The sequence below is a fragment of the Siphateles boraxobius genome, unplaced genomic scaffold (genome assembly GCF_051911475.1).
Source record: "Siphateles boraxobius isolate OS27281-9 unplaced genomic scaffold, OSU_SipBor_1 7, whole genome shotgun sequence".
NCBI lineage: Eukaryota > Metazoa > Chordata > Actinopteri > Cypriniformes > Leuciscidae > Siphateles > Siphateles boraxobius.
This window is the reverse complement of record NW_027509197.1, coordinates 10,271,212-10,286,537: the sequence shown is the minus strand read 5'-3', so window position 1 is coordinate 10,286,537 and position 15,326 is coordinate 10,271,212. Positions and strand designations below refer to the sequence as shown.

General features: G+C 36.0%; 1 protein-coding gene across 2 annotated transcripts; it reads left to right on the top strand.

The window, feature by feature from the left end:
* The first annotated feature begins 5,102 nt into the window (after positions 1-5,102).
* On the top strand, positions 5,103-14,810 carry LOC143723846 (Golgi pH regulator). 2 transcript variants are annotated; one of them, XM_077216661.1, is made up of 14 exons: positions 5,103-5,311; positions 5,815-5,874; positions 5,966-6,069; positions 6,154-6,260; positions 6,353-6,454; positions 7,138-7,258; positions 7,354-7,434; positions 8,104-8,213; positions 9,441-9,529; positions 10,063-10,155; positions 10,248-10,343; positions 12,237-12,326; positions 12,560-12,625; positions 13,714-14,810. In XM_077216661.1, exons 1-14 carry the CDS (start codon positions 5,270-5,272, stop codon positions 13,918-13,920), a joined length of 1,368 nt encoding a protein of 455 aa, XP_077072776.1. In that variant the 5' UTR covers positions 5,103-5,269; the 3' UTR covers positions 13,921-14,810. The 2 variants fall into 2 exon arrangements, with proteins under 2 accessions (XP_077072776.1, XP_077072777.1); XM_077216662.1 differs by lacking the exons at positions 12,560-12,625; positions 13,714-14,810 and adding an exon at positions 12,411-12,533 and having other exon boundaries at positions 5,114-5,311.
* Positions 14,811-15,326: the final 516 nt, after the last annotated feature.

The window sequence follows — 15,326 nt, the reverse complement described above, 5'->3', positions numbered from 1 at the left end:
ATAGATCAGTTGTGTCGTCATCAGAGCTTGGGCAGCCGCTCTTGAAAAGGTACTTTGATGGCATACTTCACACTGAAGTCGAACAAAATTTCTAACCGTCATGCACTGCTTCAAGTCAGCTGCCGATCGGACTAACAAGATTTTTGTTTCTTGGTTTTTCATGTGATTCTCTTTCCCATCATGTGATCTGTCATGTGCTTCCCTAGACTCATGTGTCATAAGGCTTGTTCGACTTCATGCAGCACTGCGCAGACAGATCGGCGGCTGACTCAAATCAGTGCTTGCTGGTGTCCGACTTCAGGTCTCTGACAAGCGACAAGAGTTGCAAGAGGCAACTCTCACCGATCGGTTACATCCAGCCGGTCACCTATGTCCTTCTTCTTGTTTTATGGTGGATCGCAGACATATAAGTGTATTACCGCCACCCAGAGGCGGCCTTTGCAATTGGAGTCTGCTTGGAGACGGAGATGATTTGTTTGGAACTATTTTCATTGGCGAAATATAATAAGATTAAAATGAAAATCACCTAATATTAACTTGTTTATTGAACTGTTGAATGAAATCAATAAGCTGTCACAATTGCAAATGTGCCGATATTTGGGAAAACAGCGTTCTATGGCCTGTTAACTATTAAAAACTAGAGCTTATACAAGGACATTTTTTACCCAAATATCTTGAATTTTAGAGACATTTTTATAAATTTTGGTGTCATTTTTTCCCCTAGCCCCTGTTCATTTCCGTGATGACGGGATGGCAGGGCTCTTTTTCGAGAGCAAGTGGAGGCTGCTTGTGAGGCCCGTTTCAAGTGAAACGAGTGAAACATTGCAAAGGCCACAACCATTGACACTACCTAAGATCTATTATTTACTCCACCAACCTACATATTGTACAATCCCCCTTAATTCTAAGTCTATGTATTGTTGTCGAGTTTTGTTTGTTTGTATTTGTTCAAGTTCTAAAATAAACTCTGTACTTGGGTTCACTTTAACTTACCTTCACTGGAGGTTTGTTACAGAAAGCTATAACACCAACAATGAACCCAGCAGTTCGCCTCCTGCTCCTCCGTCAAGGTGATCGCGTCATTGAGGATTATGGCGGAGGTTTTTGTGAACTATTTTCCCAGGTGAATTTTAATGTTGTCGCACTTAAGGGCATTTTCCGAAATTGATTATCTAATAGTCCTAAGCAACAGACCAAAAACCCTTGAGGAATATATTGACCTAGCTTTATTGCTAAGTGGATCCTCTCTTACTGTAGGAATTGCGGATGAGAATCCCAGCAATGCTTCAGTACTAGCCCGGGCTAGAGCCTCCAGCCATTATGTCAAGTCAAGTCACATTTATTTATATAGCGCTTTTTACAATACAGATTGTTTCAAAGCAGTCTGGGGGAGCTGAAAACGGAGACGTGAAGTCGGACTCCAGCCAATCAGAGAGCAGTTGTGTCGTCAACAGAGCTTGGGCAACCGCTCTTGAAAAGGTACTTTGATGGCATACGTCACACTCAAGTCGAACAAAATTTCTAACCGGCATGCACTGCTTCAAGTCAGCTGCCGATCGGACGAACAAGATTTTTGTTTCTTGGTTTTTCATTTGATTCTCTTTCCCATCATGTGATCTGTCATGTGCTTCCCTAGACTCATGTGTCATGAGGCTTGTTCGACTTCATGCAGCACTGCGCAGACAGATCGGCGGCTGACTTAAATCAGTGCTTGCTGGTGTCCGACTTCACGTCTCTGACAAGCGACAAGAGTTGCAAGAGGCAACTCTCACCGATCGGTTATATCCAGCCGAAGTCACCTATGTCCTTCTTCTTGTTTTATGGTGGATCGCAGACATATAAGTGTATTACCGCCACCCAGAGGCGGCCTTTGCAATTGGAGTCTGCTTGGAGACGCAGATGATTTGTTTGGAACTATTTTCATTGGCGAAATATAATAAGATTAAAATGAAAATCACCTAATATTAACTTGTTTATTGAACTGTTGTATGTAATCAATAAGCTGTCACAATTGCATTCGCTCATTCACTGTTCCCTATGTTAGTCCATACTGTTCACTTGAAAGGGTGAATGAAAAGGAGTGAGCGGATTTGGACAGCCGTTGAGTGTACATCGGTTGTACACTCGTTATTGCAGTGCAATGTGGGATTGAATAAGTGCACTCAATAACGGCCACTATGGTTTCAGACACCACTACAAATGGCTGTCCCCTCAAGTAACGCCCTATTTGAGGGTATAGGGGGGCAATTTCGGATTCAGCGTCTCTTGTCATTTTCTGATCAGTTCCTTTGTTTTACGTGTCATGCTCTCATTGGTTTATTGTTTTCAGGTGTTTCTTGTTAGTCATTAGTCTTTTTTTATAAACAGCCCTCATGTTACCATTATTCCTTATAGCTTTATTTAACTTGCTGTTGATTACTCGTTGTTTAGTTCATGTTTACAGGTCCTTCTCAAAAAAATAGCATATTGTGATAAAGTTCATTATTTTCCATAATGTAATGATAAAAATTAAACTTTCATATATTTTAGATTGATTGCACACCAACTGAAATATTTCAGGTCTTTTATTGTTTTAATACTGATGATTTTGGCATACAGCTCATGAAAACCCAAAATTCCTGTCTCAAAAAATTAGCATATCATGAAAAGGGTCTCTAAACGAGCTATTAACCTAATCATCTGAATCAACTAATTAACTCTAAACACCTGCAAAAGATTCCTGAGACTTTTAAAAACTCTCAGCCTGTGTCATTCCTCAAAACCGCAATCATGGGTAAGACTGCCGACCTGACTGCTGTCCAGAAGGCCATCATTGACACCTTCAAGCAAGAGGGTAAGACACAGAAAGAAATTTCTGCACAAATAGGCTGTTCCCAGAGTGCTGTATCAAGGCACCACAGTGGGAAGTCTGTGGGAAGGAAAAAGTGTGGCAAAAAACGCTGCACAACGAGAAGAGGTGACCGGACCTTGAGGAAGATTGTGGAGAAGGACCGATTCCAGACCTTGGTGGACCTGCGGAAGCAGTGGACTGAGTCTGGAGTAGAAACATCCAGAGCCACCGTGCACAGGCGTGTGCAGGAAATGGGCTTCAGGTGCCGCATTCCCCAGGCCAAGCCACTTTTGAACCAGAAACAGCGGCAGAAACGCCTGACCTGGGCTACAGAGAAGCAGCACTGGACTTCAGGCATTTTGGCATTTCCTTCTCCCCAGTCTTCCTCCAGACTCTGGCACCTTGATTTCCGAATGACATGCAAGATTTGCTTTCATCCGAAAAAAGTACTTTGGACCACTGAGCAACAGTCCAGTGCTGCTTCTCTGTAGCCCAGGTCAGGCGCTTCTGCTTCTGGTTCAAAAGTGGCTTGACCTGGGGAATGCGGCACCTGTAGCCCATTTCCTGCACACGCCTGTGCACGGTGGCTCTGGATGTTTCTACTCCAGACTCAGTCCACTGCTTCCGCAGGTCCCCCAAGGTCTGGAATCGGTCCTTCTCCACAATCTTCCTCAGGGTCCGGTCACCTCTTCTCGTTGTGCAGCGTTTTTTGCCACACTTCCTTCCCACAGACTTCCCACTGAGGTGCCTTGATACAGCACTCTGGGAACAGCCTATTTGTTCAGAAATTTCTTTCTGTGTCTTACCCTCTTGCTTGAGGGTGTCAATGATGGCCTTCTGGACAGCAGTCAGGTCGGCAGTCTTACCCATGATTGCGGTTTTGAGTAATGAAACAGGCTGGGAGTTTTTAAAAGCCTCAGGAATCTTTTGCAGGTGTTTAGAGTTAATTAGTTGATTCAGATGATTAGGTTAATAGCTCGTTTAGAGAACCTTTTCATGATATGCTAATTTTTTGAGATAGGAATTTTGGGTTTTCATGAGCTGTATGCCAAAATCATCAGTATTAAAACAATAAAAGACCTGAAATAATTCAGTTGGTGTGCAATGAATCTAAAATATATGAAAGTTTAATTTTTATCATTACATTATGGAAAATAATTAACTTTATCACAATATGCTAATTTTTTGAGAAGGACCTGTATATTCAGGTTCAGGTTTGGGTCCAAGTTAAGTCATGCCATGCCATGCCACCGTTGTGTTTTTGGATTTGGATTTGTTCAAATTTTGTAAATAAAAGCTGCACTTGGGTTCACTTCAAATTGCCTTCAGTTGACATTTTTGCTACAACTGTATAGATCTCTTCTGAAACTTTTTAAGGAGCCACATGAGAATTCTGCATCCCAAAAATCTAAAGTCCCCATTTGATCATTGTTTAATATTGTTGCTCATTATAACATGATCCTATTTGTAATTGTTATTTTTGTGGGTGCAATTTATAATTATTACCATAAAGATCAGACAATATGCAAAATACAATTTGATTGAATTTTGACATTTAACTAAAATTAATAGATAAAGGGAAAAAGAACGTCAAATGATGTAACTGACGTTTTGATATTATATGTTATGAAAATGACACCACAGACCATTGGGACTGCTGTGTGGTGACAGCTTTTCACAGGATGTGATTTATCCAAGACACCCATGTTTTTCTGTTCCATATGTTGCCTCACTCTGATGAGAATTTCTATCTTAATAATGAAACACCCAGCACTGGCCTAAATCACAAACAAGAGCAGCAAAAAGCAGTTTTACATAACCAAATCATTGTTTAGGCTATAGGCTACTAATGATGTCTACTATCTATCTGTCTGTCTGTCCGTCCGTCCGTCCGTCCATCCATCCATCCATCCATCCATCCATCTATCATTGTAGGCTATACTAATGATGTCTACTATCTATCTGTCTGTCCGGCCGTCCATCCATCCATCCATCTATCTATCATTGTATAGGCTATAGCCTAAGAATGATGTCTATCTATCTATCTATCTATCTATCTATCTATCTATCTATCTATCTATCTATCTATCTATCTATCTATCTATCTATCTATCTATCTATCTATCTATCTATCTATCTATCTACACCGTTTATGATTTAGCAGTGTTACGTTAGTCTGTTTGATCCGGTTTGCGCTTTCTTAATTTTTGAGGTGGTAACGCCCTCTAGTGAACGCATTACGAAACAATCGATGATGCCATTACTGTGCGCCGGAAAACCTGTGTGTCCCATGTTATGACATCAGTAGCTTGACAGCTTGGTCAGACACTTGGTTCTGTTCAATATTTGTTTCTCTGTATTAACCGAGAATTTTAAATGTATGAGCTGAGAGTGCGTTTGCCATTTTCTGTGTATTAACTTGGTACCACATGCTACGCCATGTCTTTCTTTGTAGATTCCGTGATTATGTTCACTTCTCAGGTAAGTCTCTCTGACATTATTAAGTGCATATCAACACGAACAATGCTAACAACATCATGAACATGTCTTTATTTTTTTATACATTGTACAATGTACAATGAACAACACGTTACCAAGTTTAAATGGATTCAATTAAATGTAAATTATGTAACGTTAAACAAATGCTTTAAAAGATGCCTTTCTTACTATATAGTATATTGTCTTTATGCCTAACAATAATAACAATAATAATAATAATATATTAATAACTAAAGGAATGTATTTACTTTTACATTCGAACGAAACACAGCAATATTTAAAATAGCCTAGTTTATAATAATAATCATAATTATTAATATATAATTTTCTCCAATCCTCTTGCCAAATTATCTGCTCATTAAGTTGTTTACGTTAAGTACTTTTGGAGCTGTGTGGGTTTTGGTACTACAATATGCTAATGTTCCACATAGAAAAGCTTGAAGAATGTATTAAATGTTCCAGCTAACATAGTTTTATACACACAGGTACTGTTTTTCGGTTTTGGGTGGCTGTTTTTCATGCGGCAGTTGTTTAAAGATTATGAGGTATTGTGCATAAGAGTGTATATTTAACCCGTTTTTTTGACTGACCTTTCAGGATTTCTCATACACGTGATCTTTGTCAATTCTTCATCAGGTTCGACAGTATGTTGTGCAGGTGGTGTTCTCTGTCACATTTGCCTTTTCTTGCACTATGTTTGAGCTCATTATCTTTGAGATTCTTGGTGCATTAAGCAGCACGTAAGTATTCATGATTTATTTGATGAAATCATCATTGATGAGAACTGTAGATCAGATGATCACATGCTGGCTGTTTCTAAACAGGTCCAGGTATTTCCATTGGAAGCTGAATTTGTATGTAATATTGCTGGTTCTAATATTTGTGGTGCCTTTCTACATTGGCTACTTTGTGGTCAGTAATATACGTTTATGTAAGTAAATTCATTTCTCAATTTATATTCCTTAACTTTTCCATTTGCTCAAAATTTGCTAATGCACATGTTTGCTTTCTTCTCTCTTACAGTGCATAGACAAAGGCTGCTTTTTTCATGCGTGGTCTGGTTCACTTTCATGTATTTCTTCTGGAAACTGGGCGATCCTTTTCCTATTCTTAGTCCAAAACATGGTAGGCACTGTTCTTGTCACTTTAAGACCAAATACATAGATCCAATATACGGTTACACATGCGTTTCTTTCTCAACTGTTCACATTCACTTAATACATAAATTATCGTGTTTACGAGGTTGCTTAAAAAGATGGGCATTTTGATACTTGAGTATGTGTATTTAACGTTTCAAGCGAAATTATGCGTTAGGGATGGGCGATAAGGACTTAAAACTATATCACAATATTTTCTGGTTTATTTATTGCAATAATTAGCCCATATCAATGACGATAGAAATATAGTACCAATCACCACTGTTTTTGGTTACAAGTGCTAACTGCATGCATTCTTAAGAGCCTCAGAAACATCTAAAGTAAAACGTACTCATCATCAAATAGGCTCCTATAATTTACCAATTACATAAAATAATAATACAACCAATTGAATATTAATATAACAGATTGAATATTAATCACGAAAAACAAGAAAATAATAAGAAAAAATTATAAGAAAATGACAATAGAATTGATTGGTATATGAAAAGTTTTTAGTAGATTATGTGAACAACCATTTGTTTAATTTGGAATAATGGAAACCAGTTAATCGTGCACATTAAGTGTGCATTAAGAAAGTAAATATATTAATAATTTAATGATGTTTTCCATCTCAATATGTAGATGTGTATCTCTTTCTTGTGTTCTCAGGCATTCTGTCAATAGAGCAGCTGATCAGTCGTGTGGGGGTCATTGGGGTCACACTGATGGCTCTTCTGTCTGGCTTTGGTGCTGTAAACTGTCCTTATACATACATGTCTTATTTCCTGAGGTAACTTTGCTCTCAGACACATAAAATAACATAGGTGTGTTGTTTTGTGTTTATATTTTTTATAATAGATATAATTTGTTTGGATGTTTGCTCAGAAATGTGACGGACAGTGATATCCTGGCCCTGGAGAGAAGACTGCTCCAGACTATGGACATGATTGTCAGTAAAAAGAAAAGGTAAGCGATATAAAGAGTGATGCAATCAGTTCACCCTAAAAATGAAAATAATCTCATCATTACTCACCCACAACATAGGCTATTGTTCAAAAGTTTGTGGTTGTACAATTTTGTAAAATGTTTTTTTTAAGAAGTCTCTTATGCTCCCCAAAGCTGCATTTATTTAATCAAAATAACTTTTTTTTTTTTTTTTAATTTTAATATATATTTTAAAACTGTAATTTATTCATGTGATGGCAAAATTTAATTTCCAGCATCATTACTCCAGTCTTCAGTGTCATATGATCCTTCAGAAAATCATTATAATATGCTGATTTGCTGCTCAAGAAACATTAAATATTATTATCAATGTTGAAAACAGTTGTGCTGCTTAATATTTTGTGGAACCCGTGATACATTTCAAGATTCTTTGATAAATATAGACATTTCAAAAGAATGGTATTAATTTGAAATATAAATATTTTGTAACTCTATTACTGTCACTTTTAATCACCTGAACCCTGAATAAAAATATGTATTTCTTACAAAAAAAAACTCCTACTGATCCAACACATATGGATGTTATATGAACATAAAAAAGTAAATAATTTAGTTTTGTATTCTAGAGTTTTATCATAACAGAATAAGTTTTTTTTTTTTTTTGAATACTTTTTTAATATCTCTTTGTAGGATTGCCATGGTAAGAAGGCAGATGTACCAGCGTGGAGAGGAGCAGAATAAACAGACAGGATTTTGGGGGATGATAAAGAGTGTGACCTCCTCACCATCAGGCAGTGAGAGTATCCTTAATGACCCGGTTTATTTGAGACAGCAGGCTAATATTAGTGTTCCTAAGTTACAGGCCTTCTTCTGTCTCCCTTAGGAGTGAACCAGCAACTGGAGAGTTACAGAGATCATGTATATTAATCATCATTGTGCTCTAAGTGGGTGGGGTGGTGATGGCGCGATGGATAAGACAAATGCCTCTGGTGTGAGAGACCCGGGTTCGAATCCACTGTGAGACACCAATGTGTCCCTGAGCAAGACACTTAACCCCTAGTTGCTCCAGAGGCGTGCGACCTCTGACATATATAGCAAAGTCGCCTTGGATAAAAGCGTCAGCAAAATTAATAAATGTAAATGTAAGTGTCAGGGCTTAACCCCTGTTCACTCCTAGAGGACTGCCTCAACAATTTACTTTAAAGCATTAGTTGATGGGCAGTAAAATATATTTGTGGGTCTGGTAAACCATTGTGGGGACATTTTGTCCCCATAAAGATGGCAATATCCGAAATCCCTGTCCTTGTGGGGACATTTCTTAGTCCCCATGAGGAAAACAGCTTAAAAATCACACTAAGTGATGTTTTTTGAAAATGTAAAAATTCAGGAGATGTAAGGAGATAGAAGAATATACAGTTTGTACAATATAAAAATCATTATGTCTATGTAAAGTTAAATAAATAGACTGGTCAACCTGCTGGCTAAAAGCCATAGATCTCAATCTCAACTGGTTTTGCAATACATTTTTAGTTATCACAAAAGCAAACAATGATTTTCAAGTCAAACATTGAAATGTATTCATATTTTTAATTCAAATTGGCTATAAACTATTAAAACTTGTTTCCACCATGGAATAAAAAAGGTAATTGCAACTTTTTATTTTACAATTCTGACTTTTTTCTTGCAATTGTGTGTTTACGTCTTGCAATTCTGACTTTTTTTCTCAGAATTGAGAGATATAAACTCCTATTTGTCAGATAAAAATAAAAAATAAAAAATAATAATATATATATATTTATAATTTTATTCCATGTCAGAAACAAGCTTACACAATGAACCTAATTTTAATGTAGTCAGGATTCATATTTTTTTTCACTTCATGTTGTATTACAGTATTTGTTGTTTTCGTCACTGAGAGCACCCCTTTTTTGGAGTTTTGATGGACCGGTTTAGGACCACTGGCTGAAAGTTTGTTTAGTATAAGTTGTGGTTCCTCTGAGGGATTTTTCTTAACTCTGGCTCTGCAGATCTTTCCCTGATCCAGCAGGAAGTGGATGCTCTGGAGGAACTTAGTAGACAGCTTTTTTTGGAGACCGTGGACCTGCAGGCCACCAAGGTATTTATCAAATGAAATACAGTGCCTAAGATTTATTTCTATCCACCTTTTTCCTACGCCACATGAAGCTTTGCTCAAATTATGGGAGCAACTTCCGTTAAACTGTAAACAATCAGCGAAAGACTCACTCTATGAACACAATAAGCATTTTCAAAGACTGGATACAATGAGATGACATTATTCTACTCCACCTACAACTATGGAACAATAAAAGGACAAATGAGAACATGAAGGAAATTTTTCAGCTCATTCAGTCAACCTGATGGATAAGGATTATTTGTAGTGCAACCTTATGATTTGAAATGATTTGTTTTAGTCTTTTAAATGGAAGAGTCATGGAAATGAATAAAACCAAAAATATAAATGCATAAACAACTGAAATAAATTGAATAAAGTATTTTTTAGTCATGATTGGGTTTAAAATATCCAGTAATTAAATTTTTTTTGGGTCGGAATATGTGGGAGCCCTTTATATAAATAAAAATAAATATTAAAAACACTATATGAACAGTCTTATGTCTCTGTATCCCAAGGAACGGATAGAATACTCAAAAACATTTCAAGGGAAATACTTCAACTTCTTGGGGTATTTCTTCTCCATCTACTGTGTGTGGAAAATATTCATGGTAAGAATTGTTTTCTCGTGTTATGTTTGGCATGTACTATAGAGTTTTGTAAGAAATAATCTCAATCAGTGATTGTAATGTGTTCTTCGTAGGCCACTATAAACATAGTGTTTGACCGTGTTGGGAAGACTGACCCGGTGACAAGAGGAATCGAGATCACAGTCAACTACCTCGGAATTCAGTTTGATGTACGTTATTATCACCATTTACTTAAATGCTTTGTATATTTTGTCTAACTAAATCTTCATTAGACTGTGTCTTCATTTTTTCTTTCTCTTTTTTACTCAAATTTTGTTACTCAGCATTGAATTGCGAAGGAGTTGTTTAGATTTTTTTTATGTTTTGAAAGTCTCACAAGCTCACCAAGGCTGCATTTATTTGATAAAAAAATACAGTAAAACAATAATATTGTGTAATATAATTTCAATTTAAAAACAACTGTTTCCTATTCAAATATACAGTGATGTGAATAAGTTAGGACACCCATGCTAAAGTTGCCTAAATCTTTTGGAAATTGATCTTAATGCCTTAATTAAAAAAATGAGGAAAAATCCAACCTTTAAGGATACCAATTTTCTTTGTGAATGAATAATGTATCATAAATAAAAAAATGTTATTCCTTAAAATACAGGTTGCATAAGTCAGGACACCCCTATGTTAAATTCCCATAGAGGAAGGCAGATTTTTATTTTTTAAGGCCAGTTATTTCATGGATCCAGGATACTATGCATCCTGATAAAGTTCCATTGGCCTTTGGAATTAAAAAAGTCCCACATCATCACATTCCCTTCACCATACCTAGAGATTGGCATGGTTTTATTTCAGTTAGGCTAATAGCTGGTATGATTTGCATTGAAAGATGATCTTATGGAAAGTGCCCCATGCCAATCTTTAGATATGGTGAAGAGTATGTGATGATGTGGGGATTTTTTAATTCCATAGGCCAAGGGAACTTTATCAGGATGCATAGTATCCTGGATCCATGAAACAACTGGTCTTTAAAAATAAAAATCTGCCTGCCTCTATGGGAATTTAACATAGGGGTGTCCTGACTTATGCAACCTGTATTTTAAGGAAGAACATTTATTTATTTATGATATTCATTCACAAAGAAAATTGGTGTCCTTAAAGGTTGGATTTTTCCTAATTTTTTTAATTAAGGCATTAAGATCAATTTCCAAAATATGATTTTTTATTCCTCTTTTTAGGCAACTTAAGTATGGGTGTCCTAACTTATTCACATCACTGTAAATTAAAATGTAATGTATCCATGTGATGGCAAAGCTTAATTTCCAGCAGCCATATTTGAAATCATTCTAATATGCTGATTTGCTGCTCAAGAAACATTTCTTAAACGTCTTATTACTATCAATGTTGAACACAGTTGTGCTTAAACTTTTTGTGTAAATTGTGAGGCGTTTATTTAAATTAGAAATCATTTGTTGTAACATTATAAATGTCACTTTTGAACAATTTAATGCATCCTTACAGAATAAAAGTATTTACTTATTTTTTTTAATCTTACTGACAAAACTTTTGAATTAAAATGTATGTTTTTTTTTTTTCAAGGATAACGTTTGGTGATGCTAGAGGTGCATAAATTATCCCTTCACCTTTACATTTTTAATGTCTCTTCTTATTCTTGTTTCTCTGCCTCCTATTGGCCAATATATAAAACTGATCAGACAGATCAGATCACATTGTCAAAGCAGGACAGATTACCACACCAGTTGTTTGTTTACTTTTTTAATGAAAGTAAATGATTACAAATTTGTTATTCCAGTATCCACCCTAATAGACTTTATACTCATGACTGCGGTTGTATATGCAGGCTGTGATTGTGTGTGCTGTGTCAGCTGACATTTACTGCTTTGGTTGGCAGTTAATTGTTCCCCAGCCTGTTAAATGACGTTTAATCTTTCCCCAGGAGAAGGTAATGATTCAGCCTCTTAAACATGTAATCTTGGTCCGGCTTCACTCTCACTCTTCACTGCTAAGCGCAAATGCTGCTTATCCCTTTTCTAATGGATAAAGCCTCTTAATTTATTTGCAGAAGAACTTAAACCTCTGTTTTCCCACAGGTCAAGTTCTGGTCTCAGCACATTTCCTTTATCCTGGTGGGAATCATCATAGTCACGTCCATACGAGGCCTTTTAATCACACTCACCAAGGTAATAAAGGATGAAGATGTTTTTTTTTTTTCTCATTCAGTCTTATCACTTAAGGGAAAACAGTCACTTATTACATGTGCATAGGCGTGTTGGTTCAGTTGATGTAAAGGGAGAAGATTATATCCTTGAGCAACTGCAACATGGTATTGGCTGAATTCAGTTTCTCAGAAGCATTAATGATGTTTAAAGCTCATAAAAAGCAGTTTTGGGTAATCTCTATCTTTTGTTCACAGTTTTTCTATGCCATCTCCAGCAGCAAGTCCTCCAATGTCATTGTGCTCGTCTTGGCTCAGATCATGGTGAGACATAATATAAAATAGACCAGAAATAGTTGCACTATTTTAGAAAGACAACTTTTGTTCATTTAAGACACATTTATACATCAGTGGAAGTTTGGCCAATACTGATAATTATTTATACATTACAGTCATTGAAAATTGTTATATATTTCATATATATATTATATATATATATTTTATATATATATATATATATATATATTTTATATATATATATATATATATATATATATATATATATATACTGTATATATATATATATATTTATATATTTATATACTGTATATATTTCCACAAAATTTATATTAAATTATTAAGAAGTGACAGTGAAGACAATGTTTCACAAGATTTTTCAAATACATTTCAAATAAATGCTCTTCTTTTGAACTTTCTATTTATCAACGAATCTTGAAAAAAAATGTCAGGATGTCCACAAAATATTTGTTTGTATGTTTTCCACAAATAATTTCTTAAGGATCATGTGGATCAACGAAGACTGGAGTAATGATGCTGAAAATTTTGCTTTGCCAACAAAGGAATAATTTTACAATATTGCAGTTTTTCACTGTGTTTGATCAAATAAATGCAGCTTTGGCGAGCACAAGAGATTTCTTTCAAAAACATAACATTTTTACTGACTCTGGAAGAGTAAAAACAGTTCAGTGTGCAGCAGAAATAATAGATAACTGATTCATCATTTTTAAAATAATATATATATATATATATATATACAGTGTATATATATATATATGCAAATTGAAAATAGTCTAATATTATGTAATGTTATAATCCAATATTATCTCATGAAAAAATGTATGACTGATAGAAACTAATATAGTCTCCAATATATTGTGAAAGGAATCATAAAAAAACATTCCTGGTTCCAATTTTAAATTAATATACCATTATATGTTCAAGAACCATTAAAAGAGTCAAAAGTCATAATAACTTTCGGTTCCAGTATTGTTTAAAAAAGTGTAACTGTTTTTGATTCCCAACTGTTAATATTGCAAATCCTCACTATACGCAAAATGGTGTAGCATCTCTCTCTCTCTCTCTCTCTCTCTCTCTCTGCTGTCTGTTTGTAGGGCATGTATTTTGTGTCGTCGGTGCTCCTGATGCGGATGAGCATGCCTTTAGAGTATCGCACTATAGTGACTGAGGTACTGGGAGAACTGCAGTTTAACTTCTACCACCGCTGGTTTGACGTCATCTTCCTGGTCAGCGCTCTCTCCAGCATCCTCTTCCTCTACCTGGCCCATAAACAGGCACCTGAGAAGCACATGAACCTGTGACCTCATAAGTGACCTCATCAGAGAGACAGATGCACAGGATTGAAATGTGCCTTTTTTTCGCCCCTTCTTTTTGAAGGACTTTCATGCCTCTATCCTGTAATGAGCATTATTGGGTCTGTATTTCCTGAATCAGGAGGGGCCCAGAAACAGTGTTTATTTGACTTTGGGTTTAAAGATTGTGATGCTGGTTCTCTGTTTTATTTGAATAGACTGATATTATTGGAGGGAACGAAATTGCATACAATATTGGTGTAATTTTTTATAAAGAGCATAAGAATTCCTATACCAGGTGTTATTATGTTTTCTACGGTAGGCGAACAAAAAAACCCATCTTACTAGTTTGTTTGGCATGAAATCAGCCTTGAAACATCTTTTATCATTAATAGACAACACATACTGTATATATCTCAACAACACCCAGAGATGTTACAGTGGACTGTTGGACTCTTGTTTTTGGACAAGCCTGTTAATCGTTACTATCATTTCATGTCTTGTCCAGGGACATTAAGAATGATGCACATGTTGATAATGTAAAGAGTGTGTGAGAGTCATAATCTGAAATCATACTGGCATATATGTTAGTTTTGGCTATTGTGTTATTCTGTTGTGGTAGATGGATGGGTGCTTTTGATTTACTAAAAAGGCTCTGCCAGAGATGTAACTGTCTGGGGTTTATGCTCAAATTAAGTCAGCGCAGAATTCAATTAAAAGGCTTTTCAAGAATTTCAACTGTTTCTAAAAGGTGCATTTAGTAGTTTGGTGCTGATTTAAAAGGTTTTACACATTAGGAGATAAAGTGTTTTTTTGAAGAACCATCTAAATTGTGTACACTCACATGAGCTGAAGGCTGTACTCATATAATAATAATAATAAAAAGTGGTTTAAATATGCATGTCGCAGTTCTCTCTCCTCAACGTATCTCACCATTTTGAAGTGACGTGACCGGTGATGTTTCTCTAAATGTCTCAGAGATTCCTTGCGTTTATTGTTTGGTGATGTGAAGAGTGAAATAGACAGTTGTTGCATCTGAAAACGCTTATTCAAAATAAGTAACTAAAGAGAGTAAGTACTTATTTTGCAAGCACAAAAAAATGTACGTTCTGTATGAAATATGTGTAGTATGAATGTAATACATTTGCCATGGTGTCATTATCATGTGACCTGTCAGCGTCAACTCCTCTCCCGTGGCCTCATGGGATAGTAGTGTCCATCATATGTGCATTTCAGAAACTCGTCGGAAGTAGGACATCCGGGTACTTTTTGCCAACTATTTTATGAGTACTATGAATTCGGTCATACTTCTTTTGTCACATACTGTTTTTGCCTACTCAGCAATATAGTAGTAGCCTGGTCCCACCAGACTCTCGTACATTTCATTTATACATAGAGTCTGGCACCGCTCCATT

Coding starts and splice junctions, on each gene's coding strand:
- LOC143723846 (XM_077216661.1), top strand. CDS start 5,270: ATGTCTTTCTTTGTAGATTCCGTGATTATGTTCACTTCTCAG. Junction 6,261..6,352: donor GGTCAGTAATATACGTTTAT/GTAAGTAAATTC, acceptor TCTCTCTTACAG/TGCATAGACAAAGGCTGCTT. Junction 7,259..7,353: donor TACATGTCTTATTTCCTGAG/GTAACTTTGCTC, acceptor ATGTTTGCTCAG/AAATGTGACGGACAGTGATA.